General features: G+C 39.6%; 2 protein-coding genes and 1 long non-coding RNA gene across 9 annotated transcripts in view; 1 reads left to right on the forward strand and 2 right to left on the reverse strand.

Moving 5' to 3' along the window:
- The window catches only part of ECT2L (epithelial cell transforming 2 like), an 81,662-nt gene extending 80,955 nt beyond the window's left edge, over nucleotides 1–707 (reverse strand). For all 7 annotated transcript variants that reach the window (XM_053904430.1, XM_053904425.1, XM_053904426.1 and 4 more), the window contains exon 1: nucleotides 593–707. The gene's annotated coding sequence lies outside the window, so the exon portion shown is untranslated. The remainder of the gene's footprint in view (nucleotides 1–592) is intronic.
- Nucleotides 708–3,223: 2,516 nt separating this feature from the next.
- Nucleotides 3,224–18,135, reverse strand: CCDC28A (coiled-coil domain containing 28A). Its single transcript, XM_019420400.2, has 6 exons — nucleotides 17,973–18,135; nucleotides 15,948–16,147; nucleotides 14,243–14,406; nucleotides 8,795–8,949; nucleotides 6,886–6,908; nucleotides 3,224–3,794 (listed from the first exon to the last, which is right to left on the reverse strand). The coding sequence occupies exons 2-6, from the start codon at nucleotides 16,103–16,105 to the stop codon at nucleotides 3,740–3,742; spliced, it is 555 nt and encodes a 184-aa protein (XP_019275945.2). The 5' UTR covers nucleotides 16,106–16,147; nucleotides 17,973–18,135; the 3' UTR covers nucleotides 3,224–3,739.
- A 63-nt stretch (nucleotides 18,136–18,198) lies between these two features.
- LOC128777637 (uncharacterized) lies at nucleotides 18,199–24,429 on the forward strand. Its single transcript, XR_008422877.1, has 2 exons — nucleotides 18,199–18,694; nucleotides 23,425–24,429. It is a non-coding gene; the product is annotated as an uncharacterized LOC128777637 (long non-coding RNA).
- Nucleotides 24,430–27,612: the final 3,183 nt, after the last annotated feature.

The following is a 27,612-nucleotide window of genomic DNA, read 5'->3' on the forward strand; positions in this document are numbered from 1 at the left end:
TAAAAAGCGCATCACTTTGCACTTTTAAAAAGAAGAAAAAAAAAGGAAGTATCATGTCTTTAGTTGTTTGTCCTGTTCATCAAAACTTAGCATATTAACTGCTAGAGCGACACAATTCGAACCAGGAACTATTCTCAACAGGGTGTATTTCCCCGTCACTGCCCCCAGCTCCACTCCCCACGCTCCCGTGACTCTACCGTAGGGAAGAGGCTGAAAACTGGAAGGAGGAGGAGAGGCGTTGGTGTGAACCAGTCTGGGGTCGGATGAAAATCACTGTTTTCCAAAGTGCTCAATAACTTGACTTCATTTCTACCCCAGATGAAAGCTCTGGAAGAGGTTAAGAGTTTCCTTGGCACCGCCCAAGTCAAACCCACGGAAAGATTGCTTTTGTTTCTCCCCGGAGCCACTGCAGCTTTTTCGGATAATCGTGGGGCTGCTGCGGCTCTCAAGGTCACGGGTGGGGGAGGGGCGGTGCCCGCCTCAGCGCCGCTTCGGGTCTTCCGGAGGTCGCGCAGGGAAGCTAAATCGCCCCGGTGCTGGGCCCGAAGGGTCTCAAGCAAAAGTTGCGCGGCCCGGAGGCCAAGGGCTTTACCTCCCGGAGTTGGGCGCGGGACCCGGGCCGGAGCGCCTCCTCTTTGGACCGCCGAGTGACAAGCGGGGGCTGCAGCCAGCGGCCGCCCCGGAGCGCGGCGAGGACGGGTGGCGCGCGGTCTCCATGGGGACGGGCAGCACCCCCCCACCCCCAACCCCGCTCCTCGGAGTCCCCGCCCCGCGCGCCTGGCCGCAGCCCGCAGGTGTCCGCGGGGCGGGGGGTGCTGGCCCCGCGTGGGCCACCGAGGCCTGTCCACGGCCGCTGCGGGATTCCGGCCACTCTGGGGCCCCGGCTCCTCCGCCGTCCCCCGGGGGGGCCTGAGGTGGGACCCCCGAAGGCTTAGAGCGGAGGGGCAGACGCCAGGCTGCGGGACCCCAACCAGGAGGAGATGGGACACTGAAGCCAGCGTTAGCTTGGTCGCAAAGAAAGCCAGCAATTTTAAGGCCGTGTGATGGGAAAGGTGGGGTTTATCTTCAGCAAATCCTCGGAATATTTTAATACTTCTTGTCAAGTTTAGCGTTATACAGGAGGTACCAAAACCAAAGCAAACACGTTTAAGGGATCTGGAAGTAACACTAAATATAAATGGTTTGCTCTGGTGTTTTGTTTTGTTTTGTTTTACCATCGGTAATTAAAATTTGTCTTCGAGGAATATACAGCATATAGTAAATTTGATTCTTACATAGTTTTATTCTAATCCAGGCATCTCAGCTTTTTCCTGTTGCCTTTAACATATGTTTAAATTGTGTGTACCAATTAGAGAAGCTAAAATTTTATTACCTGAGACCCACATGGGGTCCCCTGACACAAAGGACAAATGAACCAAATGAATAAACAAGATCAATCTGATGCTCTGTCAGTGACCCCACAGGAAACAGCTTGTGCTTCACTCTATCTCAGGACCCATCCAAGAAAAACATGTCACGCGGCAAAATTTCCTTTTTGCTTTGTCAGACCCTAAAACGCTATTTCCCCACCCTGGAATCCCTAGTCTCTCAACCCAACTGAAAAGTTTGGAAGACTGTATTTAATATTCTGCTCATTTCCTCATTTTTAAAATGAGTATCAAAAAAGAGCAATCAGATAAGTTGATCAAAAATCTTTGAGCTCAGAATGGCCAAAATTACTAAGATTGAGATTTGTTTGTATCATTCAGTGGGTTTCACTCACGCATCCCCAATTAGGTGCTTGTTTCTCTGTCCTGGAAACGAGGAAGAAGCAGGGGCGTCTTTTAAAATGTGAAGGCGACTGAGCTACGATTGAATAAACAAAATGTGGCTATCCGCACAACGGAATGTGATCTGGTCATGAAAATGAACGTACTAGTGATCCATGCCACAACATGGATGAACCCTAAAACCTAGAAAATATTATGCTGAGAGAAGCCAGTCATAACATGGATGAACCCTAAAACCTAGAAAATATTATGCTAAGAGAAGCCAGTCATAACATGGATGAACCCTAAAACCTAGAAAATATTATGCTAAGAGAAGCCAGTCATGAAAGACCATGTAGGATTCCATTTATACAAGATGTTCAGAGTAGGCAAGTTCGTAGGAAGTAGATTAGTGGTTGCCAATGGCAGGGGGGTTGGGAAATGGGAAGTGAGCTGCCAAGGGGTTTCTCTGGAAATGAAAATGCTCTACAATTAGAGTGTGCTGACAGGTGCACAACCGTGACCCCCGCTAAAAACCACTGAGTTGTACACTTGACAAGGGTCACTTTTATGTAGGAGTTATATCAATAAAGCTGTGTAAAATGAGCAGTAAACTGAATGTTTGCTCTACATTATTGGGTGTCAGCAGCTGTGATAAGCATCCTACACACACTTTTTCACTTTCTCCTCATGACCCCTATGAGTTGGTTAGTAATCTCATTTTCCAGGTTAAAAACAAAAGTTAAACCCAAAGAAACTACACGTACAAACTACATTTGTAGTTTAAACTACATTTACAAAGTAAATGTACGTGAATACAAAGCTAAGGGGAAGAATGGGTATTCAGCCCAAGGTCTAACTTTAAAAAAAATTTTTTTTTTAACGTTTATTTATTTTTGGGACAGAGAGAGACAGAGCATGAACGGGGGAGGGTCAGAGAGAGGGAGACACAGAATCCAAAACAGGCTCCAGGCTGAGCTGTCAGCACAGAGCCCGACGCGGGGCTCGAACTCACGGAACGCGAGATCATGACCTGAGCCGAAGTCGGCCGCTCAACCAACTGAGCCACCCAGGCGCCCCTACCAAGGTCTAACTTTAAAGCCTGTGCTCTTTTCATGACTGACACCAATACTGAAATGTGCACAAGGTGCAAAATCTGGAAGAGAATTACATAACCTTGAAGTTATTTATTATTTTTTAAAAAAATTGTAATGTTTATTTCTAAGAGACAGAATCAGAGCACAAGCAGGGGAGGGGCAGAGAGAGAGGGAGACACAGAATCCGAAGCAGGCTCCAGGCTCTGAGCTGTCGGCACCGAGCCCGACACAGGGCTCGAACACAGGAACTGTGAGATGGTGACCTGAGCCGAAGTCGGATGCCTAACCGACTGAGCCACCCAGGCACCTCGAATTTTATAAACGCAGTTTACTTTTGAGGATTGAACTCTTGTTCCTTCAAAATAAGGCAATAACGACTAATTTAAACAATCACTTTATTAAAAATAGCAAATTTCACAAGTACTCATTTAACATTTTGTTGGCACTGGCCCCTGGAAAACAAACCCGTGTGTGTACTGATTGTCTAACGTAAACTGAAGCGGGGCTGCCCCCAAAAGCCTGTGCATCATCAACTTGGAATCAACAGGGGAATGAGTAAGTCTGGTGAGCTCAGAAAGGATGAACCTTCAGCCCTATTAATAACATTTTGCACAAAGCGTTTCAAGTATAACCCCCATAAGGCAACAACAGAAAGCATAGCAGCACAGCCTCTGCATCACAGTTCCTGATTAAGCCTTCAACCAGGCCTAGGCTCCAGTTATGGCGAACGACAGCAAGGCAACTTTACTAAAAGCAGCAGTGAGAACAATCATTGCACTGGTACTTTGATTACTTTATTCCTTGTTGTGGAAGATCATTCTGCTACTGGATTCAGCTGCAAAATTAAAGAATGCTGTTTTTCTTCAAACCGCAAGAAAGCAACTGCATGTCCTTTTAGCTGGTGGACGTATTCGGGACGTCTTGTGCGTCCGCCAGATGTAGTTTTTGTCTGAATTCATCAGTTAAGATTTTCATTTTATAATGAGTACTTCTTTTAAACTTCGGGGAATTAAAAAAAATAAATTTCGGGGAATTACACTCAGGAGCTAAGGGAGAGAGGTATTGAAATAAAGGAAATATGTTTAAAGGGAAGTGTCTATGTCACTGTGAGAAACCTGGATGTGGTAAGACAATTTTTAAGCATAGTGAAGTAATTATACTATATCCAGAATTTGAAGACTTAAAAAAAAGGCACTAAATCAAGACTATGTTTCAGATTCTAATACAGCACAGGATTATTTTCACGTGGCAAGAATTATTTTCATGGTAAGGAACCGATGAGAGGCAAATATGAAAACTTACTGGATTAAACAAAAATCATTGGAGAGAACAACACCACTTTATCATCCTTGGGAAAACAATTTCTTTGTAAAAGTCAAAAATCAAATCATCATAGCTCTAAAACTTTCCCTATAATCCTGAATTATTCTTCAAGATTAGAATTAGGATGGAATTCTTGCAGAGGTTACCCCCCTCCCTTCTTATCATCATTGCTTTCATCTTGTTCTTTCATCCATCCATACGATCCACCTGCTACCTATCTCATCAAGACCCAATTGCAACAATGCTGTGAATACGCTGAGAACAACTAAATGCTAGCAATACGTGTATGGCAGAGGTTGCAAAAATATACAGACATGAGTGCTGTCATCAGAGCCATTGCCATCCAGTTGGAGGGCTGAAATTTAACACATATAAAAATCAACAGATAGTGAAATAAGGCAGAATGCTAGTTGGAGGTATAAATAAAATGCTTTATGAGAGTGGTCAGCTTCGGTGTTACTCGATAGGGGAAAGGGGGGAGGCCAGAGCAGCGCTAGGTAGAAAGCACAACCTGAACAAAGGCATTACAGTGAGCATGAAAATGATGTGTTCTTAGACGCCAGAGAACCAGCTTAGTGGGAATGAAAAATATAACAGGATACGTAGGCTGTGATTATATTATTGAGAGCTGTTAAAAAGTCTAACATGGTAAAAAACTTGGTCTGAAATAGGAATGGCAAGAAGACAGTGATGTTTTTAAGAAGACTAATTTATTTAGTGTCATTCTCTAAAGTTTACAGCAGCACTGTCCAAAAGAAATATAATGCAAGCCACAGGTATAATTTTTAAAATATATTTTATTCACACCAATATATAAAAAAGCTATCATTTCAGCATGCAATCATAAAAAATATTGAGACATTTTACATTATTTTTTTCATACTAAATCTTTGAAATCAGGTGTAAAAATTATACTTTTAGCACATTTCAATCCATATTAGCCACGTTTTGTGTGCTCAGTAGCTACGTGGCTAGTGGCTGCCATATTGGACAGTGCATCTCCAGAGCTGGAACAGAAATTTGAAAGGTTATGGAGTAAAGGGATGAGGGTAGGGGATGAAGGAGAAATAAAAGGCAGAACTGATGATGCCTGACAACTAAATGTAATCAAGAAGTGGCAAATCATTTCATGTCCATGTCCCGGCTCAATGGCAGATAGTGCCACGACCGAGTAGCAATGTCTGGTCTAACCATAGAAGGGATTTAAATAATCTTTGGAGACTGAAAATAACAGAGGCTACTGATGACAGAGAAGGAAATTAGGAGGAAAGTATGAATATAGAGAGAACATTTATTGCAAATGAGGAAACTACATTTGCCTCAAAGCTACACACTTGCTTCCCAAGATCTGAAACCAAACAACCTAGAGCCCATGCTCTTGTGTTCCGTCATGTTGCCTCGTTTAACTGTGGTGGTTGAATCAGGCAAAGTGGTGAGATAAATGAGTCTAAATGTTTAACAAAAACTCAGATAAGAGGATAGGAGATACATGTCACAAGCATAGAAAGAGTACAAAGCATAGAATATGAAGCTCAAAATGAGTATAAAGAAAAGAAAAAAGCACCAGGCACTACTACTAAGAGAAGCCCCCTAATTAACTCATATCTTATCCCCATGTTCAAGTCTTTCTTGGCAAGGATATGTTACATTAATGTTTCCCCACAGTTTATGTGGCTTCTCAAAAACCTTCTCAAAAACCCATCCGTAAAATGGGAAGTATAACACCACCTGCTTATAAGGGTAGGACCAAATGAGAAAATGCAGGTAAGGCCCTTCATAAAATACTTGGCAATTAGTAAGTACTCAATTAAGATTAACTATTAATCGTTATCACTGGATCTGCATATACTTATTTCTTCATTGTTACTGTATAGTTTAGCAAGTAGTAACAGTACCTGTTACAACAATAATAGTAATTTATGTATATGTATATATATATAATATATATATATTAGTTTAGAAAAACTAGATAATTGCTCCATCATTATATGCAGCAATTATCCCATATTACAGAGGACACTCTGAGATGTTAAACAATTTACCCAAGGTTAATTAGCAAAATTATCAAAACCAAATTTCAAAAATCAAATGTCTTGACCCTACAACCAGTATCCTTTTTGGTATCTCATTATTTAGTTCAGAAGGATGTCATACCTCTCAAATTATTTTATAGGCAGGATCATTTCTCATTGTTCTTTATCTCATGTTGTGCCTAGGACTATGTCCAAAAATACGTTTTGAAAAGTTCCTGAAATAATTGCTCCAAATTGTAATGTCAAAACCTGAATATTTTACACACGCCTTGGTGATTTCTTTTAAGCTCCTCCTATAATACACCTTGTATATGCATCTGAAGTATTCTATGTAATGACAGGAAACTAAGCATGGCATATTATGTCTGCATATCCAACTGCTATTTAACTTAAGAATCTAAGATTCGAGATAATTTCTACGGCAACTAACCCAATCCTCAATTCCCTTGGTTGATTTTTAAAAATTTGTTTTAAAAATCCAAAAACAGTACAAAGCAAAGCAGAACAAATGAGAAACAAACAAAATTGTAGCATACAAAACAACTAAAAATTCCATTTGGAAACCCAAGGAGAAGAGAAATGGCCCCAGTAAATCATCATGGGTGTCTTTTTTCATTGATTGAGGTATTCACCAGAAGTTATAATTTGTAAACTTTTCACTGTTGATATTAGGCAAAAGGATACATGGAAGAATTCAATTCTTCTAACTGTAACACAAAGAAACAAATTTAATTTCAATTTTTATGGGAAAAATATCTTAAGTAGATAATTGTTTACACATTTTAAAGTAAGCTGGTTTTCATTTAAGCTTTCTCTAAACGAAAAAATAAACTATTGAAAAAAACTTCCCAAAAATTTCCAGCTTGGGAAATTCACTTATGCAAAATAATTATAAAGTAGCTTTAGCATTTATTAAACACAAATATGAGAAGAGAATTAAACCAGATAAGGAAAACTAGAGTTCTATAAGGATTCTTAAAACCATGAACAATTATAATCATCTCTAATAGTTTTTTTAAAAAGTTGCCATTTTCATGATCAAAATCTTAAAAATCTTTGTGGATTACAAAAAGACTTCACATATCATTCAGTTTTCAGTATGTGGTAGAGTTAATCACACCTGTTTTACAGAGGGAAAAATCAAAGTTACAGAAATGTTAACTACATTGACAAAGTTACACAGATATAACTGAAATGCAAACCCCAGACTAAACAAAGGCTTTCTGGTTTCAAATTTGGTCTTCTCACTACTCCACAGTCACTTTCCTAAATGTAATGCAAATTAAGCTTCTATTTCTTAAGAGGACCCGGTAAAAGGAAATACTTGCGAGGCTAAACAAAGTCGGTGTGAAATAAAACACACAGGCTTGAAACTTTAAAAGTATAGGCATACAATTTCTCTCACATTTACTTACTCAAAGGATAAAGAAAAGCAACAGAATTAATCCTTTTTTGTCATTAGTAAATATGTAAACTATTCCAAAACTGAAGAACACTGAATTCAATTTTTCTTTATTTTTACTCCAAAAAAGGTTTAAAGAAGCCAATTTAATTAATACCTCTCAGTGTAAGAATCATAATAGTTACACACAGAATTACGTCCTCCCAAAAGACGTACATTTTAGTTCTAACCCCCAATACCTCAGAATGTGAGTGTATTTGGAGACAGGGTCTTACAAAGAGGTAGGAAGTTAAGATGAGGTCAATAAGGACTAGTGTCTTTAAAAGAAGGGGAAATTTGGACATAGGCACCCACTCATAAAAGGAAAATGCCATGGAAAGATGAAGGCAGTCATCTACAAGCCAAGGAGAGGGGCCTCAGAAGAAACCGACCCTGCCAACACCTTGCTCACTAACTCTGGGCCTCCAGAGCTGTGAGAAATAAATTCCAGGTGTACCCAGTCTAAGGCACTCTGTTATGGCAGCTTTAGCAAGCTAATACACAGAGCAATGCACTAAAGGATCTGAAACATACACATAGTTCTGTATATAACATAAGTAACCACCACCTACCTGAGTAAATAACACAAAACGTATTTAATCATGTCAGGACCCCTTATACATTAAGATCGTATCATATATGTACAGAAGTGAATCTTTCACTTCTAGATTTCCCAGCATTCTCAAAATGTATGCTTAGATATAAATGTGACAATTTCTTTGAAATATGTTTCCCTAAAAAAGAGTAGGACACGACATGTATGAAACTTGAAAATACTACACTAAGTGAAAGAACCCAGACATAAAAAGCCACATATTGTGTGATTCTCTTTATATGAAATATCCAGAATAGGCAAATCTGTACAGACAGAGAGGAGATTAGAGGCCACTAAGGGATGAAGAGGAGGGAGAATTGAGAGGTACAGGGTTTCTTTTTTGGGGTGATAAAAATGTTCTGGAATTAAACAGTGGGCATGTCTGCAAAACACTGTGAACACACTGAAAACCACTAAACGGTATACTTCAACACGACTAAAACAATGAACTTCCTTTCAATAAAAATTTTTGATTAAAGAAAGAATGAAGAAATATATACAAATCCTTTTATAAGTTTATATAAAAGAATTATAGTATATAAAAGAATTATACTCACATCAGACAGAAGCCTGTCCAGATTGGAGTCACTGGCTGTTTTTCTCTTATCCTCAGGAAGTTCCTCTAACTCCCCATAGAGCTCCAAATTCAAACGAGCTAATTTCTCCTGCATTCCCCGAACATGTTCCATCTGTTCAATGGAACATTCATTTCCTGGGGGAACATCCCAGAACATTAATAAAGATTAGGACAGTTCAAACTAACTGCCTTGAGGAAAAACTTGTAAATTCAAGGTACTCACAAGAACTTAGTTTTCGTTCTGTTGTAAATTACAGTGTTAATGACTGCCTATTTTCTGTGTATAATACACAAATCGAATTTCTGACCAGGAAAGCAATAATCTAAGAAATGACTGTGGGTACTAAGAAAATCGGATTGGAAAGATTTTCTTTAAAAAAACAAAATCATCAGGGCGTCTGGTCTGTGGAGCCTGCGACTCTTGGTCTTGAGGTTGTGAGTATGAGCCCCACAGTGGGTGTGGAGATTGCTTGAAAATAAAATCTTTTAAAAATTTAAAACAACAAAGCAAAACAAAAACCCCAAAACCCAAATCATCCCTTAGATAAAGAAAATTCTTTTTTCAATAGTAACATCATTTCTAGAAGCAATAGCATCATCTAATCATGTTCAATCTGACCCAACGTCCTATTATAATGAGTGAACTTGAACGTCCTGTAAGAACTTCAACCATGAATCATTTTGCCACCAATTATTCCTTTAATAAATATAAATGAGGAACACCTGGGTGGCTCAGTCGGTTAAGCATCTGACTCTTGATTTTGGCTCAGGTCATGATCTCACAGTTGGTGAGTTCAAGCTGTGCGTCGGGTTCCACTCTGACAGTGCAGAGCCTGCTTGGGATTCTCTCTCTCCCCTTCTCTCTGTGTCCCTCCCTCCCCCCATCAAAAATAAATAAACTTTGAAAAAAGAAATATAGATGAAAATATTTATGAAACATGAAGAATGTTATGAAGCATGAGAAACAGAATGTAGTATTTTCCGTCGTATGCTCTAATGTAAGTGCAAGACAACTTAATTGCTAAAGGACAGGTCTTACGTTACTTACTGAGTAGAGTTCTCTGAGGTGGCATTACCTGCTCAGGGCAACTAAAATATATACAGTAATATTACATATTTTCATATAGTTTAAGTATAGCCTCTACAACCTCTTGATACTAAAAATTTTTTCTAAAACACCTTGGTTTTCTCAAAAGTATACTGTAGTTCAGCTAAAGCTGAAGTATGTATCTTGAATCAGTATGAATTTATGTAAATTATATTATAATTTCCCCAGGCTAGATTTGTATCATCTTCATAGATTGACAACATTAAATTATGTTGACTAATAATTTTGAAGCTAGTTACAGCTCTTTAAAAATCATCCTTTCTTTATAGAAAATCTCTCATATTTCCTCTATTTTAATGATGTTTTCTAACAATTAGTAACCTGGAAGATCGAGTGGGAGAAATACCTCAAGAGAGAAAGGCGTGTGTGTTTGTGTGTGTGTGTGTGTGTGTGTGTGTGTGTGTACTGGCATACATATAAATGTATCAATATATAACATATATATAGAAAAGGAGAGTGAGAAAAGTAGGGAGGAGGACAATATAAATCTATAAAGTAGAAATCACAAGGAATCCAGGTGATCTAACATGAGAACAATAGAAGCTCCAAAAGGATAAAAAGGAACAGATGGAAAAATAAATTAACAACAGAAATAATGTTCCTTCAGATGAAAATGAGTTGGCAGATATGAAGGGCTCACTGATTCTCAGACAAAATTGATGAAAAAACATAAGGAAAAAAAAAACTTTCAAACATCGAGACAGAAAAAAATTACCTATTAAGAAAGAATTCAACGGGCAATCCATCTTGTATCTACAATACTTCTAGATAGCAAACTGACAAATAACAGAGAGTGACTTCAATCCAAGAAAACAAGCTACATAAGAGTAGGGGCAGAGGGTCGCCTGGGTGGCTCAGTTGGTTAAGCATCCAACTTTGGCTCAGGTCATGATCTCACGGTTCGTGAGTTTGAGCCCCATGTCAGACTCTGTGCTGACAGCTCGGAGCCTGGAGCCTGCTTCAGATTCTGTGTCTCCCTCTCTCTCTGCCCCTCCCCCACTCATGCTCTGTTTCTGTCTTTCAAAAATAAATAAACATTAAAAAAAAATTTTTAAAAAGGGGGGGGCAGAAAGGGTGTTGGCAAGAAAGCAAAGAAGTGATTCAAAGATTAAATCTCAGGTATGGGAGAGAAGAGAGAAGGGAAAGTGAAAGTGTTCTAAAGATACCATCTAAACTGGGTCAAGGTAAAGCAAGGAGGTAGAGATATAATAAAATATCTCTGTGAAATAAATGTTTTTCATGTCTTCTTTTCAAATTAATAGTCTAACCAAGACTGGAAACCCAGAAACTATAAGAAAAGATAAAACATATTTCAGTATTCAAAACTTTTACAAGGTTAAATATACCATAAAGTCCACAAACATACTAAATTTGGTTAAAAAAAAAACAAAAACAAAAAAGCCAAAATACAGCAGTTGGAGTGGTTAGTATCCAAAATATACAAAGGGCTCTTAGCAATTGGCAACACCACCATCAACAAAAGGATAAATAACCAAACAGAAAACTGGGTAAAGGTCCTGAAAAGAGCAATTCGACTTCTTAACATGTACAAACTCAACAGTAATAAAAGAAATATCACCTCATACCAACAGTCTGGCAAAATTAAAAGGCTAGTAATACCTATTTCTGGTTGGATTCAGAGAAAAGAGTTCTTTCATAAACTGTGAATGAAAACTAGAAGGGCAATAGCTTTTTTGGAAGGCAATCTGGATACCTGTACTAAAATCAGAATTACTGCTTGGACCCACTAATCCCACTCATGGTAATCCATCCCAAAGAAACAAAAGCACTGACATACATATGTATGTAAAGAGATGTTCACTATACCGTTATGTTTAGGGGCTCAAAAATGGAAACAAAGTAAATGCCCTTCAACAGAGAAATGGTTGAATAAACTGCGGTATATTCACAACTTGGAATATTATGTAGCCATTGGAAAAAAAGAATGAATTAGGGGTGCCTGGGTGATTTAGTTGGTTAAGCGTCCAACTCTTAATCTCAGCTCAGGTTGTGAGTTCAGGCCCTACGCTGGGCTCCACACTGGGCACGGAGCCTACTTAATTAAAAAAAAAAAAAGAAAAGAAAAGTCAAAAAAAGAATAAATTAGAGCTATACCAGGTGACCAGGAGGGATTTTCATTAGATATTCTTTAGTGAGGAAAGCAAGAGGGGGACAAGTACATATAAGATACAGTTTGTATAAAACAATGAAAACTAAAATCTTTGTGTATGTTTATATATATATTTGTGCCATAACCTAGAGAAAAATATGAAAAGATATACACCTGGTTCTTAACGTGGTTATCTAGTGGAGTGGGGGGAGGTGGAGCCAAGAGAGGGTGTGGTCAGGGAGGGGATAAGAAGCCAAGGAACTCCACGACGAGATACCACCTCACACCTGTCAGAACAGCTAAACTTGACAACTCAGGAAGCAACAGATGTTGCCAAGGATGCAAAGGGACACTTTTGCACCGCTGGTGGGAATGCAAACTGGTGCAGACACTCTGGAAAACAGTATGAAGGTTCCTCAAAAAATTAAAAATAGAACTACCCTACGACCCAGCAATTACACTACTAGGTATTTATCCAAAGGACAAAGATGCTGATTTGAAGGGGTACATGCACCCAGATGTTTGTAGCGGCACTATCAACAACAGCCAAATTATGGAAAGAGCCCAAATGTCCATTGACCGATGAATGGATAAAAAAGATGTGGTATATATACACAATGGAATATTACTCTGTGCTCAAAAAGAATGAAATCTTGCCATCTGCAACAATGTGCATGGAACTAGAGTGTATTATGCTAAGTGAAATAAGTCAGTCAGAGAAAGACAAATATATGATTGACTCATATGTGGAATTTAAGAAACAAAGCAGATGAACATAGAGGAAAAATAAAAACAGGGGGAGGCAAACCATAAGAGACTCTTAAATACAGAGAATAAACTGAAGGTTGCTGGAGGGGTGTTGGGGGTGGTGGGCTAAATGAGTGACGGGCATTAAAGAGGGCACTTACTGGGATGAGCACTGGGCATTATATGTAAGGGATGAATCACTAAATTCTATTCCTGAAACCAATACTACACTATATGTTAACTAGAATTTAAATTAATTAAAAAAGAAAGAAAAAAAATAAACCAAGGAATAAAGAGGTACGGGAGGAAAGGATAGCACTTCAAAAAACCAGTATGTATGTTGATGACATTTATGCATTCATGTGAAATTCTGTACGTGTGCATTCAATAATTTTCAAATTGCTTTAAAAAATACAGGGATATAATTTTATCAGAGAAGGGTTATAAGGTAAGTTGCAAGCTGAACATAAAAACTTTGACCATATACTTTGTGAACTCATATACAAAAATACCTACTCAGAGATTGTTTTGTTTTGTTTTTTTAATGTTTGTTTTTGAGAGAGACAGAGAGAGAGACAGAGCATGAGAAAGGGCAGAGAGAGAGGGGGACAGAGAATCCGAAGCAGGCTCCAGGCCCTGAGCTGTCAGCACAGAGCCCGACACAGGGCTTGAACCCATGAAATCGCAAGATCATGACCTAAGCCAGAGTCGGATGCTCAACTGACTGAGCCACCCAGGCACCCCACCTACCTGGAGTTTCTAATGGAACAATCAGTTAACTGTTCTTATAGCTTCATGATTGAACAAAAACACCAGATTCTTTTAAATTTAAAATCAGGGATGGTAGGCAAGAAATAAGTTTAGGCTTAAAAGGGTAAAGAAAAATGACCTTGAGGCTTTCCCAAACTAAAATACTAAGTCTAAAATATTTAACTGATGAAGAATGTTCCTTTTATTTGTTACTTTCAGGATAGTTATTGCATAATAGCAATCCTACTTCAACATTTTTACCAACCCTCCTTTCTTACAAAAACTTTTTCATGAAATTTTAGATGACAAATTATAGTTCATGACAAACGAAATCTAGATGATTGCATTTTATGCCGATAGATTCTTTTTTTTTTTTAAATAAAAGAAAATGATATTTTTGAAAGAAATGGCAAAATAGGAGCACCTGGGTGGTTCACTCAATTGAGCATCTGACTCTTGATTTCAACTCAGGTCATGATCTCACGGTTTATGGAATCAAGCCCTGCATTGAGCTCTGCACCATCAGCAGCCTGCTTAGGATTCTTTCTCTCTCTCTCTCTCTTTCTCTCTGCCCCTCCCCTGCACATGTGCTCTCTCTCTCTCTCAAATTAAATAAATATGAAAAAAAAAAAAATAAAGGAATGACAAAATAAATGCAGAAAATAGGACGCGAGCATCTGGAAAAGAAAAACAGAGAAATATCTATGGCTTGCCGAATGCTTGAAGTTTTCCGGAGTGGAAATCATTCAAAAGGCTGAGAAGCCCCCTCTCCATCTCCTGAACGTCTGAGACATCGGTGAGGAAGGAGTGCTGAATGGGAGCCGGCTGTGTGCCTTTTCCTTCTCCTCCCTGAGGTCTGGTCTTTTCTTTCATTACTCTGCAGATAGCACAATGAAAACATTAATTGCATATAGTTACCTTTATTATTTTTTTATAATGTTTTTATAAATGTTTATTTATTTTTGAGAGAGAGAAAGAGACCACAAGCAGGTGAGGGGCAGAGAGAGGGGGACAGAGGATCCGAAGTGGGCTCTGCGCTGACAGCAGAGAGCCCGATGTGGGGTTCAAACTTGCAAACCACAAGATCATGACCTGAGCCGAAGTCGGATGCTTAACTGACTGAGCCACCCAGGCGCCCCGGGATTTTAGTGTTTTAAATTTCTTCTTTGAACTTTTCCTGTGTTTGAATTTTTACAATAAATACAAATCATTTCTATGACAATAATAAAACCACCCTTTTAAAAAAGATAAAACCTACCATGGGGCACCTGGGTGGCTCAGCTCGTTAAGTGTCCGACTCTTGGTTTTGGCTCAAGTCATGATCTCACAGTTCATAGGTTCAAGCCCCACATCGGGCTCTGCACTGATGGTGTGGAGCCTGCTTGGGATACTCTTTCCCTCCCTCTCTCTCTGCCCCTCCCCTGCTTGCCATCTCGCTCTCTCTCAAATAAACTTAAAAAAAATATATATATATATATTTCATATATATATATATATTATATTCATATATATATATTATATATATATTTCATATATATATATTATATATATTTCATATATATATATATATATATAATATATATTTCATATATATATATTATATATATATATTTCATATATATATTATATATATATTTCATATATATATATTATATATATTTCATATATATATATTATATATATTTCATATATATATTATATATATATATTTCATATATATATATTATATATATATTTCATATATATATTATATATATATATTTCATATATATATATTATATATATATATTTCATATATATATATTATATATATATATTTCATATATATATTATATATATATATTTCATATATATATTATATATATATATTTCATATATATATATTATATATATATTTCATATATATATATTATATATATATATTTCATATATATATATTATATATATATATTTCATATATATATATTATATATATATATTTCATATATATATATTATATATATATATTTCATATATATATATTATATATATATATTTCATATATATATATTATATATATATATTTCATATATATATATATATGAAAACTATGAAAACACACTCAGCTTAATTTAAAAAAAAAACAAAACGTATTTTTTTCCCTCTTCTGGCTAGTGCATCAACTTTGTCTATGACTTTTCACACTCTGTCCTGTTTAATATGAGACAAAGTAAGGGTCTTCAAACCAGTCATTCATTTTGCATGTGCTAATACCCTACACACTATACCCTTCACAAATTTTTTCTAAATCACATATAATAGATGCTGCCACTGTTTTAAAAGTTAAGCCAAGAGAAAAACAAGTGTTATAAGAATTACTAGATTTAGTATTTACGTTGGCAGCGTTTTGCTGTGATAATCTGAAAGAAATGAATTCACCTTTTTAACTTTGGTCGCTGGGAAGTTGACTGTGATGCAGGATTTGAAAACCCTGTGCTTTTACTAACTGGAATGGCATTTTTTTTGGCATTAACAGCCTGAGTAGAGTGGGCACTAAAAGACTTAGGACTCCGCCTCTTCAGTTTCCGCTCCTCCATTGTTTTAAGTTCCTTATTGCACCACGGCCAGCTTCTTATGACCTAAGGAAATACAGCAAAATTATACACATATGCTAGAATATGTGAAAGTGAAAGGGTTTTTAAAGACCCACTTCATAGGCTTAAAGAGGATTGAGAATTTCAGAGCTCATTAGATAAAGTTAAAATAAGGATCCCTTAAGTTTAACCTACGGTGCTATGTACACAGAAGCTCTATGCAAAATGGACTGGTAGACAAAAATGTTTTCCATCATTTTCTGTATTCACGCATCCACAAATATTTACTCTTTTCCACTTGCCAGGCACTATTCTGGATATTGGGAAGATGATAGTGAACAAGACAAAGTCCCTGTTCTCAAAGAGCCTACATGATAGAAGGGAAAGAATGCATCAAAAAAGAAACAAAATAGCCATGTGATAGATATTCCCAGCCTGACTCAAGCTCTAGGTGGTCTTTAGATCTCCCTGCTAAAATTTATTCTTCGAAGAATAACAGACGTATAATTGACAGGGGGTATTTGCATTTTAACTAATAACTAGAAACCTTATAGCAACTACCAAGCACAAACTCAGTGTCTGCCTAGGGATAATACTGATTCTGGTTCTTCGATTGAGTGAAGTTCTATAAAATTAAACTCGTTCCATGACTATTCTGAATATACTTTCTTTACCTATTTCCAATGATACATGAAACTGTATATGTTTGTTTAGTTTTGCTAGTATCAGAAAAGTTACACTATGAAGTTCTAGCTGGCCCTTCCATACAGAGTATGTGTAAGGTCTTCTGTTTATCCAATAATTTCCCCTTATTTCATGTATTAACTACCTTTATCTTCCTTACAGCCATCCATCGAAAAATATCCTTCTACATTTTTACTTATGCATACTATTAAATTGTTCTTAAATATATTGCTTCCTATATCATGAGATGAGAAATTTACATGGCTATTTACCTCATCAGATTGCAAAGTGCTTTAGCACTATTAAGCTTTTTGTGTACATGGTGTTGAATGTAATCATGCTACGGCCACTCACAAAGATTCAAATCCACTGATGTCACTCTTAAAATAATTACTTAAAAATTTTAACTAAAACAGATTTTTTTTGCCATTGTCTAAACTCAGTACCACCAGCACTGGAATTTAAACCATTTCAGCTCAGTTGGCTCAGGCTGACCCTAGACAATCACAACTGGATTTATATATAATACCTCCAAAGAAGCAAAAGTTTTAAAGGAAAGGTTCTAATGATCAGTCTCTAATCCCAGATACCAAGTGTAAATCCATTCAAATCTTGGCTAACAATTTTTCCTTTAAGAAGAATTTTCAGTAACACAACAGACACTTTGGGTTGTTTCGACATGAACACAAATTAAATGGAATTTTAATAAACAGCTGAAGAGAGACAATGGGGCATCAGTTCTCCAAAGAGACAAGCATCTGTTTAAACGTGTGATACACATAAACACATGAACCTTCTAATTTAATGATGCTAATAGACCATTTGGTGATACAGGAAAAAGAAAAGGTAGTAAAGCAATTCAAATAAATCAACAGTGGTCTAAACTATGATATTCTGAGGGGCCAGGACTGGAAATGTATCCGCTTTTGGAAGGCAAGCCGCCGGTACAACAAGCAGCAAGGAACCATTTAGAGAAGAGGGCCTTCGCAGTTACTCACTCACTGAGTGCCAGGAACCCACAGCCTTCAAGAAGGACTAGGAGTCCCTCTTGACTTCACCTTATTCTCCTTCCCCAATCAGCCAACACGGTGACCCTTCACCTCCCAGAATTGAGCGGTGGATAGAGTGGGTGGTGGAAGGGGCCTAAAGGGGACAATGCGGAAGCGCCTTTGGTTCCACTTCATACCTGAGGAAGGAGAGGATCGGAATCCTCTTCCTCAACCTGCAAAGACTCCGGAGTCTCCGAAGCCACCGCCGCAGCTGCAGCCTCCGACGCTACTGCTGCAGCTAGAGCCGGGGTCACATCCCGGACCCAGCGCCACCACAGTTCCCTTTGTTTACGGAAGTGACGCAAGGAGGCGGAGCCTCCGTGCCCGCCCTTTCCCGCCCCCCCCCACCCCCATCCCGGCGGGAGCCTCGCCTCTTCCTGCCACTCCAGTACGGCTCCCGTCTCCGCCTTTGGCACCGCATTGCTTCTACTGTCCTGCTCTCAGCTGTATTTTAGGCGGACGTGGAAACAAAGACCCATAGTTGGACTTTTATTTTGGGTTCTGTGGCCCACAAGCACTGAGGAATAGGCTTGGCAGTGGAAGCAGGCACGGGAGACGCAGTGCGCTTCGCGGAAGCTGTCCCGCCCCCTGGCTCAACGTCGGCTCCCACGCACTACAATTCCCAGCATGCCATTCGAGCAAGAGCGGAGGCGGAACCGGAGTGTCGTCATAGCAACTGAATCAACTACCTCGCGGAGACTTCTCAAGGTAAAGTTTGGAAGGCGCCATGAAAAACCGTGATTCTGTTTAATGACACCATGCCAAGCCCCTAAATGAGATTCTATTTCTGTTAATAACTACTCTGTTCAGACCCTGTACAGGCGTTATGTCCCATCCTCACTACAATTCCATGAGGTAGGTGGTGCCCTCTTTTTAGATGTGAGGACTTTGACACTCAAAAAAGCTAATAAATGCACGTTTCTCGTCACCAAAACAGTTCTATCACTATATATATTTCTTCTGGAGAAGGAATTGTGTATTGTGAGGGACAGAACTATCCTAAATGAGGGGCGAGATCCAGGTTTCATTCCCTCGTCTGGATGTCCTTTCCCGTGTAGGGAGGTTTTAGGTTTGTAGATCTTTAGATTGAAGAGGCAATGGATAGTACCACATATTTCTCCTGAATTTGTTAATGAGGAAGCCGTATCTAGAGACTGATATAAATACATCAATGCTAGAGAGGCAGAACAAAGTAGAACCCACGTATTCTAATTTGGGATGCCCTTCCGCCATCACGCCCTCCATTTTTAAGAAACCGGAAAACTTTTTTAAACGTTTATTCATTTTTGAGAGAGTATGAGCAGGGGAAGGGCAGACAGGCAGGGAGGCACAGAATCCAAAGCAGGCTCCAGGCTCTGAGCTGTCAACACAGAGCCCTACACGGGGCTCAAACTCACAAACCGTGAGATCATGACCCCAGCCGAAGTCGGACGCTTAACCAACTGAGCCACTCAGTCGGTTGTCAGCAAGATATCAGCAAGATATCCCGGTCGTCAGCGAGATATCAGCAAGAGGACAATTCATCTTTCCAATATCTTTTCTCCAAGTTCTTGTTGTAGGAACACTCCAGCTTTAGAAGAAGGCTTGTGTTATAGGCTTAACCAGAAAGCAAAGTATACCATTGATCAGAAAATTAGCAATACTGTGTAACAACCCTTCCATCAGTTTTCTCTCCTTTGTTGAATTTTAATTTAATTTGAGCAGTATCACCAAAGAGTACCACAAGACTAGTAAATACTTGTAGGGATAGCTTACAGTATAGCAGAGAGAGTAGAAGGGAGGGAGGGGGGCAGCAAGGCAGGGAGGAAGGGAAGAGTAGAAGAGGCCCTCATAACACATAATAACCAACAAGGAAATTTTAAGATGTTATTTAAAACCTAAGCTGCTACCACTCTGCTTTTTAAGAGCTGTCAAGGGGAAATAAATCTTGTATAGGGAGAAAAGGGGAGATGATACTCTAAGAAGATGGCCCATTGTGTGTCATAATGGAGCAAGGAGTGTTGGATATGCACGGGTGGGCAGGAGGCTGAGTTTGGGGATATGAAATTGAGAAAGTTGAATTGTTCTATATAATAATCTGGGAAGAATTGCTCACTGTAGTAGAAGGTAGGGGTTGGGAAATGTTGGAAGAAAAGGACAGCAAAGAAGGGAGCAGAGTGAGAAAGGAGAGTCAAAGGGGTGGGAGGGAGAAGACTTTAAAAAGATCAATGAGGTCTGTTGTTCACTTTGTAAATGGTAGTGTTCTAAGTACACACACACACACACACACACACACACACACACACACGTCTTCCATGCTTCCAAACTTCAAGATAAATTCTCTACAGGATCAAAGCTTTGTATGAACATTATGAAAATCAAGGAAAAGCATTGTGTTCTGCATCTTTGGGAGATTTATGGAGAATAAGAGCAACGTGTGTGTAACAGTAACGTGATGTATAAACAGCACTGTGTCAGGTGAAGGAGGAGCTTAGAGTCCAAGGTGAATGGAAAATTATAAACCACAGTCTATGCTGTAATCTTGGAAAGAGACGAGTTTCCCACTACATGAAGACAAGTATTATATTCCATTTTGCATCACTCTTAAAGGGTAGGGGTACATGGGATGACAGCTGGTAACATGCTGGTCTCTCCTACCAGTCTGTTAGCTACTCATGAAAGGATCTAGGTTTTATACATCTTTATATCCCCAAAGTTTAGCGTAGTGTCTGGCATACAATAGAAAATTAGAAAATTTACATTCAATTAATGAATAAATGAGGAAAAAATTAGACCCATATGATGGCAAGTGGCAGATGGCATTATTAAATCAAGTGTCACTATAACTCAGATTACTTATTCAAGAATTAGAATTTAGATTGATTCTTAGTCATACCTGCCTCTGGTCTCCAGGTGGCAGTATTATCTCATATTAAATTGTTCTGAGACCAGATTCCATTTAACTTTGAGAACATAAATGAGTTAGAATAAAAACTGAATTCTTAGTTTATTTCTGTAATTGTACAGATCCAAAGAAGTAATAAAATATAATTACGTGAGATTATGGATTTTTCCTCTAATTTCAACACAAACGAAAGCAGTTTCCAAAACCTTGATAATAAATACAAATTAGGGTAGTTGTTTACAAAACACATGCATTCCTTCAAATTATGAAGTTGCATGCGTGCATGGTGCATGTGTGAGGGGGGGAGGGAGAGGGAGAGAGAAAGTGAGTGAGCAGTAATATGTCTAGAAATAAATAATCTCCCAACGAATAGCATGACCAGATTAAATGCAGGATGGTTGGATGAATGTGAATTTCAGAAACACAAAGAATGCTTTATTTGTATAAGTCCCATGCAATATTTGGGACACATTTATACTAAAAAAATACTCCTCATGTATCTGAAAATCACCTTCAGCTGGTCATCGAGTTTTCCTTTGCTAAATCTGGCGGTTTTACCAACACGTATTCTGTTGCTGTTAATTCCAAAAGAAGCAGAACTTCACCAGGTCTGCAGACGCAGTGGTGTTGCCTTATTTGGAGAGATGGAAAGGAAGTAGCTCGTAGGATCAGCTTCCTCACTGCAAGTGCAACCTTCTGCTCATTGTAGTTACCGGTACAGATCAGAGTTCTATAGCTGAGTAAATTATTTTCAGGAAACGGACCCCTCAGGCAAGTGCAGATGGTATAGTCTAAAGAGGTTATTTTATACAAACACAGTGTTTTCTAGCATTCACGAGCCTGGTTGTAAAAGCCAAGCACTGTGAATAAGCAAGGAGATCCTGGATCCCTTCACCTCTGACTTACACTTTTCTTTTTTCTTTTTTTTTTTTTTTTAACGTTTTATTTATTTTTGAGACAGAGAGAGACAGAGCATGAACGGGGGAGGGGCAGAGAGAGAGGGAGACACAGAATCGGAAGCAGGCTCCAGGCTCTGAGCCATCAGCCCAGAGCCCGACGCGGGGCTCGAACTCACGGACGGCGAGATCGTGACCTGAGCTGAAGTCAGACGCTTAACCGACTGAGCCACCCAGGTGCCCCTGACTTACACTTTTCACAGGTGCCTGAGGTATACCAGCTATGGCAATAGAAATAGAAGGATTGTTTATGAAATAAATCCTATTTCAAAAAAGTAAAGAATTTTCTGATAAATTAAATCCTATGTCATAGTTTCATGTACATTTGCATTTTTAACGTAACCATTCCCTATCTTCTAGATAAAATGCACTTCAAAATTTCATTTGCCAATATTTCTGAATTCAAAATAAGCTTTCCACAGGAACATTATTGTGAATATAAGATCTTCAGATTACCTAATAAGAGTATATTTAATCGATTATATGACTGAAACACCATTTGTAGTTAAGTTTTCTTTCAAGTTTAAAGTAATAAAAGTTTTCTTTTTATTTTTATTTTAGAGACAGAGAGTACACATGTGCACATGAAAGTGGGGGAAAGGCAGGGGGAGAGAGAGAGAGAGAGAGAGAGAGAATGTTAAGAAGGCTGCCTGCTCATCGTGGAGCCCAACTTGGGCTTGATCCCACAACCCCAGAGTCATGACCTGAGCTGAAATCAGGAGTCAGACGCTCAATTGACTGAGCCACCTAGGTGCTCCTGTAATAAAAGTATTTTCAAGATCAAGAAATACGGGGCACCTGGGTGGCTCAGTGGGTTAAGCGTCTGACTTCGGCTCAGGTCAGGATTTCACGGTTTGTGGGTTTGAGTCCCGCGCCGGGCTCTGTGCTGACAGCTCAGAGCCTGGAGCCTGCTTCGGATTCTGTGTCTCCCTCTCTCTCTGCCCCTCCCCTGCTCATGCTCTGTCTCTCTCTGTCTCAAAAATAAATAAAACATTAAAAAAATTTAAAGATCAAGAAATAGAGGGGCACCTGGATGACTCTCAGTCAGTCAGGCAACTGACTTCGTTTCAGGTCATGGTCTCACGCTCTGTGAGTTCTAGCCCTGCATCAGGCTCTTGCTGACAGCTTGTAGCCTGGAGCCGGCTTTGGATTCTGTGTCTCCCTCTCTCTCTGCCCCTCCCCAGCTCACACCCTGTCTGTCTCTCAAAAGTAAAATAAAAACATAGAAAAAAGATCAAGAAATAGAAACGTTTTTCAAATATTAAATATTCATATTTGATGAAATTCAATGACCTATGTTTATTTTTCTCTGACTCTGGGCCAGAAGCCATTCTAAGGGCTTTAGATGAATTAGCTCATTTAATCCTGCTAGTAACTCTAGGACACAGATTCCATTATGATCCCACTTCACAGATGAGGAACCTGGGGCAAAGGATAAATAGCTGTTCAAAGCCACACAGCTACTAAATAGTAGAACTGGGATCTGAGCTGGCCTATGGCTTCCTTAAGCACTGTTCACCATAGTTACATTAATTTAAAATAAAGACGTAAGGGGGACACCTGGATGGTTCAGTTGGTTAAGCACCCGACTCTTGATTTTGGCTCAGGTCACGTTCTCACGGTGGGATCGAGCCCTGCGTTGGGCTCCACGTATAGCGTGGAGCCTGCTTAGGGTTCCCTCCCTCCCTCTCCCTCTGTCCCTCCCTGGTGCACTTGCTCTCTCTGTCTCTCTGTCTCTCTCTCTTTCAGAAAAAAAAGAAAGAAAGAAACGGGTAAGGGACTTGTATGAGAAGATTTTGAAGGTGACCTCTATCTGATCACTGTCTGGGATAGTGCACCGTATAATTCATTGAGCCTAGAACAGTTCAAAGTGAATGACTGGTTTTTTGCTCAATTTCGGTGTAGCATGAATGCCACTTTGGTGCCTACCAACCACAATGGTGTTATTTCGGAGTTTGCAGATGGACCGAAGGATGTCAGAAAGGGAGAAGGATTTACCTGAGGTACCTGGCTAAGAGTTCACGAGAGGTGGAAGTGGATGAAAGAGGACAGTGTGCCCTGTTTGTACAGCGTGAGAAAGAGGTTTCTGGGGTGGACATCAGTTATTGAGCTGAGACCCGGAAAGAAGAATAAAAAGGCGGGGGATTTAACTTTGCGTGATTATTTCCATGAATAGGAAAGGAGAAGTAGGAGGGATACTGCCCTGTGTCCCTGTTAATTCTCTCTCACTCGCTTAGAGCTATGATTGCCTGAGGGGGGTCTTGTGCCCCAGTGGTGGCAGTGGTGGACTCATCGGAGGCCCCTGCTCGGGGCTGTGACCTCTCACGGGCTGAAGGCACAGACTTCAGTTCCCAACTGGCCGCCGTTAGATGCTTTGCCTACCCTTTACCCTCCTTCAAAGAGAGTAGAGGCGGTGAGGGTAGAGGGCAAGAGCCCTGAATGTCCTGTGTAGGGAACAAGCTTCTGACCCTCCTACTAACTAGTTCCCCAACCTTGGGCGCCTGTTGCCTAAGCTGTGAAAACAGAGATGATACCACCCGTTTGGCGATGAAGGCACCTGGCAAATACTCGTTCTGGTCCCGCTAAATCTTCACGACGGTATGAGGGATCTTTCCCATTTTCCAGATGTGGAGAAGGAGGCTCAGAGAGGCTAACACGGTGGTGGAGATGGGCACCCCTGTCGTGTAGCCCAGCCTCTGCTGCGCTGCCTGCGGTAGAAAAGGAGATCACTGAAATAAAATGGTTTACCGTGTTCTTCCAGAGTGAAAACTTTAAAAAGCATTTTGCTACTTCAGTCTTCATAAATAGGAAAAAAAATAAGTAAAACCTAGAAATATATTTTCCTAAGGTAACAAAAATGGAAAGGTTTCTGAAAGGAAAATATATTTATATACATTCAAAAAAGCTTTGAAATGATTAAGCATACACTCGTAGCATTCATTCATTATAGTGACTTTTATTTTAAAATTATTATTTGGGGGGGGGGCGGTGCCTGGGTGGCTCAGTCAGTTAAGCATCATGATCTCATGGTTTGTGAGTTGGAGTCCCGCATCGGGCTTTCTGCTGTGAGCACAGAGCCCGCCTCAAATGCTTCATCTCCCTCTCTCTCTGCCTCTCTCCTGCTCTCTCTCTCCTAAAAATAAACAATAAATTTTCCTAATAAAAGAAAAATTTTTAAACATTTTTTAAAAATAATTTTTTTTTTTTTTTTGAGAGAGAGAGAGAGAGCGTGCACAGTCAGGGGAGGGACAGAGGGAGAGAGAGAATCTCAAGCAGGCTCCTGGCTCAGCACAGAGCCAGTGCAGGGCTCAGCCTCACGACTATGAGATCGTGAGATCATAACCTAAGCCAAATTAAGAGTCGGACGCTTAACCGACACAGCCACCCAGAAGCCCCTAAAAATTGTTCTTCACATCACAGGTAATGCGAGCTTGTTCATTCGCTATGCATTTACTGAGTATCTACTCTATGCCACGTATTTCCTAGATTAAGTGAACAATACAGACAAAAATCCCTATTCTCATGGAGCTTGTATTCAAATGTGAGCATGGCCAATTATGCATGAATTAACCAAATCATTGTTATAGAATAGAAAGGGATGACTCTTAGGGGAAAAGATTGAGCTGGGAAAGGGCTGTGGGTGGGTTATAGACACGGCGTTCTAGGAAGGCAGGTGAGGTTTGAGCAGAGACTTGAAAGAAGGGAGGAACTGAATCTTCAGACTATCTGGGGTCAGAGCAGAGGAAGGACCAGCACCACTGTGTGAGATGGGAGCATGCCTGGTGTGTGAAACAGAGAGAGAAGGAGACACAGAATCCGAAGCAGGCTCCAGGCTCTGAGCTGTCAGCACAGAGCCCGACGCAGGGCCCAAACTCACGCACTGGGAGATCATGACCTGAGCCGAAGTCAGATGCTTAACTGAGCCACCCTGGCACCCCTCAAGTTTTTGGCCAGAGCAACTGCAAGAAAGATTTTCCATAGACTAAGATGGGAAGACTTATGTGTTGAAGTGTGTGGGAGGGGGCAGGAAGTTCGCTTTTGGTTGTGTCATATTTGACTTGCTGGTATTTAGATGTCCAACTGAAGACATTGAATAGACAGTCATATATTTAAGCCTGGAGCCCAGATCTTGCCTGCAAATATAAATTTGTCCAGCATATTATTGGTATTTAAAACCATGAGATTCCATGAGATCACCAAAATAACACAGACAGAGAAAACTACCAAGGACTGAACCCTGGGAAAAAGGAGGAACCAGCAAAATTAGAAAACGGAAACAGGAAAGACTAGCAAAGGAGAAAAGAAAAAATATGCACAGAATGTGTAGCATTCACATTTTGGTACATATCATTCCAGACCTTTTTTCTTTGTATGTAAATGGCTTCCTTTTTTAATAGTTAATTTTAGAAATGTATTCTAAAATACCACTTTATGGATCTCTTTAAAAACAAATTTTGAGTAGATTAACGTACGTAAGTGGTCTTAAAGTAAAAGGTAGTAAAAATTTTATAATGAGAAGAACTCTCCTCTTCAGAGACAACCCGTGTTATTGGTTTCATCTCATGCATGTATAAGTGTATGGATATATGTGTACATGTGTGTATACAGACATGTTTCCCCTACACCCTTAGCATAGGCACATTGTTCACTTAACAATGTATCTTACATTTTGTTTCATATTGACATATACAGAACTACCACTTTCTGAATATAGTAGGATATCAAGAGTTAATTGATGATAGCTGCCCAATTTTCTAGTCAAAACTGTTAAGTAACATGCCTTGAGGCCCCTCCCCCCCCAGCCCCCACCTCCCCGGCCTTCCAGCCTCCTGCAGAGCTTCTGGTCTGTCTCCCCTTTGATCCTGTTTATTCCTTCTGATCATTCAGTTCTTAGAATTTCTTCTTTTTCTCCTTATGGAAACATATCTACCAGGAATTGTAACCTCTCATGGTTTTTGTTTTCTTTTTGTCCTGAGAAAATGTAACTGTTCATTCACTAAATATTTGGTAGGGATTTTCTACCTCTTTGGAATATAATGTGGGGTAGGGGACAGAGTCTACAGGAACTCATCCTACCTGGAAATGCGGGCTTGTAAACAGGTGATTACGGTGCCCCATTTTACATGTGGTGACAGAGAAATGAACAGAATGCTTTGGCAGCCTGGGGAGTAGAAGGGGGAAAGGGGAGACTGAGCTGGCATAAAAAATGAAGCTACTGTGAGACAGACAGCCAGAGGTACAACTTACATGACCAAACAAAATGGTTTCTGTCCTCGGGCCTAAGGGTAAGGAACAAATTCCTTGGCCTGGGTGAGCATGCCCTTCACAACCTGGCTCTGGGCATCTGCCTCCTCTCCCTCGGCCCCTTACTTGCCACTGTGTCCTTGGAGGCACTTCCATAACTCTGCTCTCGTGAGTTCTGCTTCCTTGGCCGAGAACGACCCTGTATCCTCTACCTCTCAACAGCTCAGTAATCATAGTGATAGCATCATCACGAGAATGAGAATAAACGATGTAAATGATTTTAGTAGCTAATGTCTATGATGCACAAATTTGCATGCAGTCTCATTTAATTCTTTTAACAACTGTATGAGACAGGTACTGTGTTAACCCTATTTTTAAAATGGGGATACTAAGGGTAAAAAATACCAAATAGATTACCAAGGTCACACAACTAGTCAGTAGTGGAGCTGGGATTTTTATCTAGCTCTAGCTGGTCCTAGAACCCACCTCGTAACTGCTGTTGCCACTTAGAATTTAACTCTTTAGTAAAATAATCCTGCAGCTTGAATATCTTCAACAAAAATGTCCTCATAAGTACTCCAGTAGCATTGTCTCTTCACTTATAATATAATGCCCATTATGATTACTTTTCACTTTTATTATTCTAAATAGCAAAAGTTATGTCTATTATAGAAAAGCTAAAAATGCAAATAA

The sequence above is a fragment of the Panthera pardus genome, unplaced genomic scaffold, assembly GCF_024362965.1.
Source record: "Panthera pardus isolate Hobbes unplaced genomic scaffold, ASM2436296v1 HiC_scaffold_17, whole genome shotgun sequence".
In the NCBI taxonomy this organism is placed as follows: Eukaryota; Metazoa; Chordata; class Mammalia; order Carnivora; family Felidae; genus Panthera; species Panthera pardus.

Coding starts and splice junctions, on each gene's coding strand:
- CCDC28A (XM_019420400.2), bottom strand. CDS start 16,105: ATGGAGGAGCGGAAACTGAAGAGGCGGAGTCCTAAGTCTTTTAGTGCC. Junction 14,407..15,947: donor CAGCGACCAAAGTTAAAAAG/GTGAATTCATTT, acceptor TGCTATCTGCAG/AGTAATGAAAGAAAAGACCA. Junction 8,950..14,242: donor CGGAAAACTTCAAGCATTCG/GCAAGCCATAGA, acceptor ATGTTCCCCCAG/GAAATGAATGTTCCATTGAA.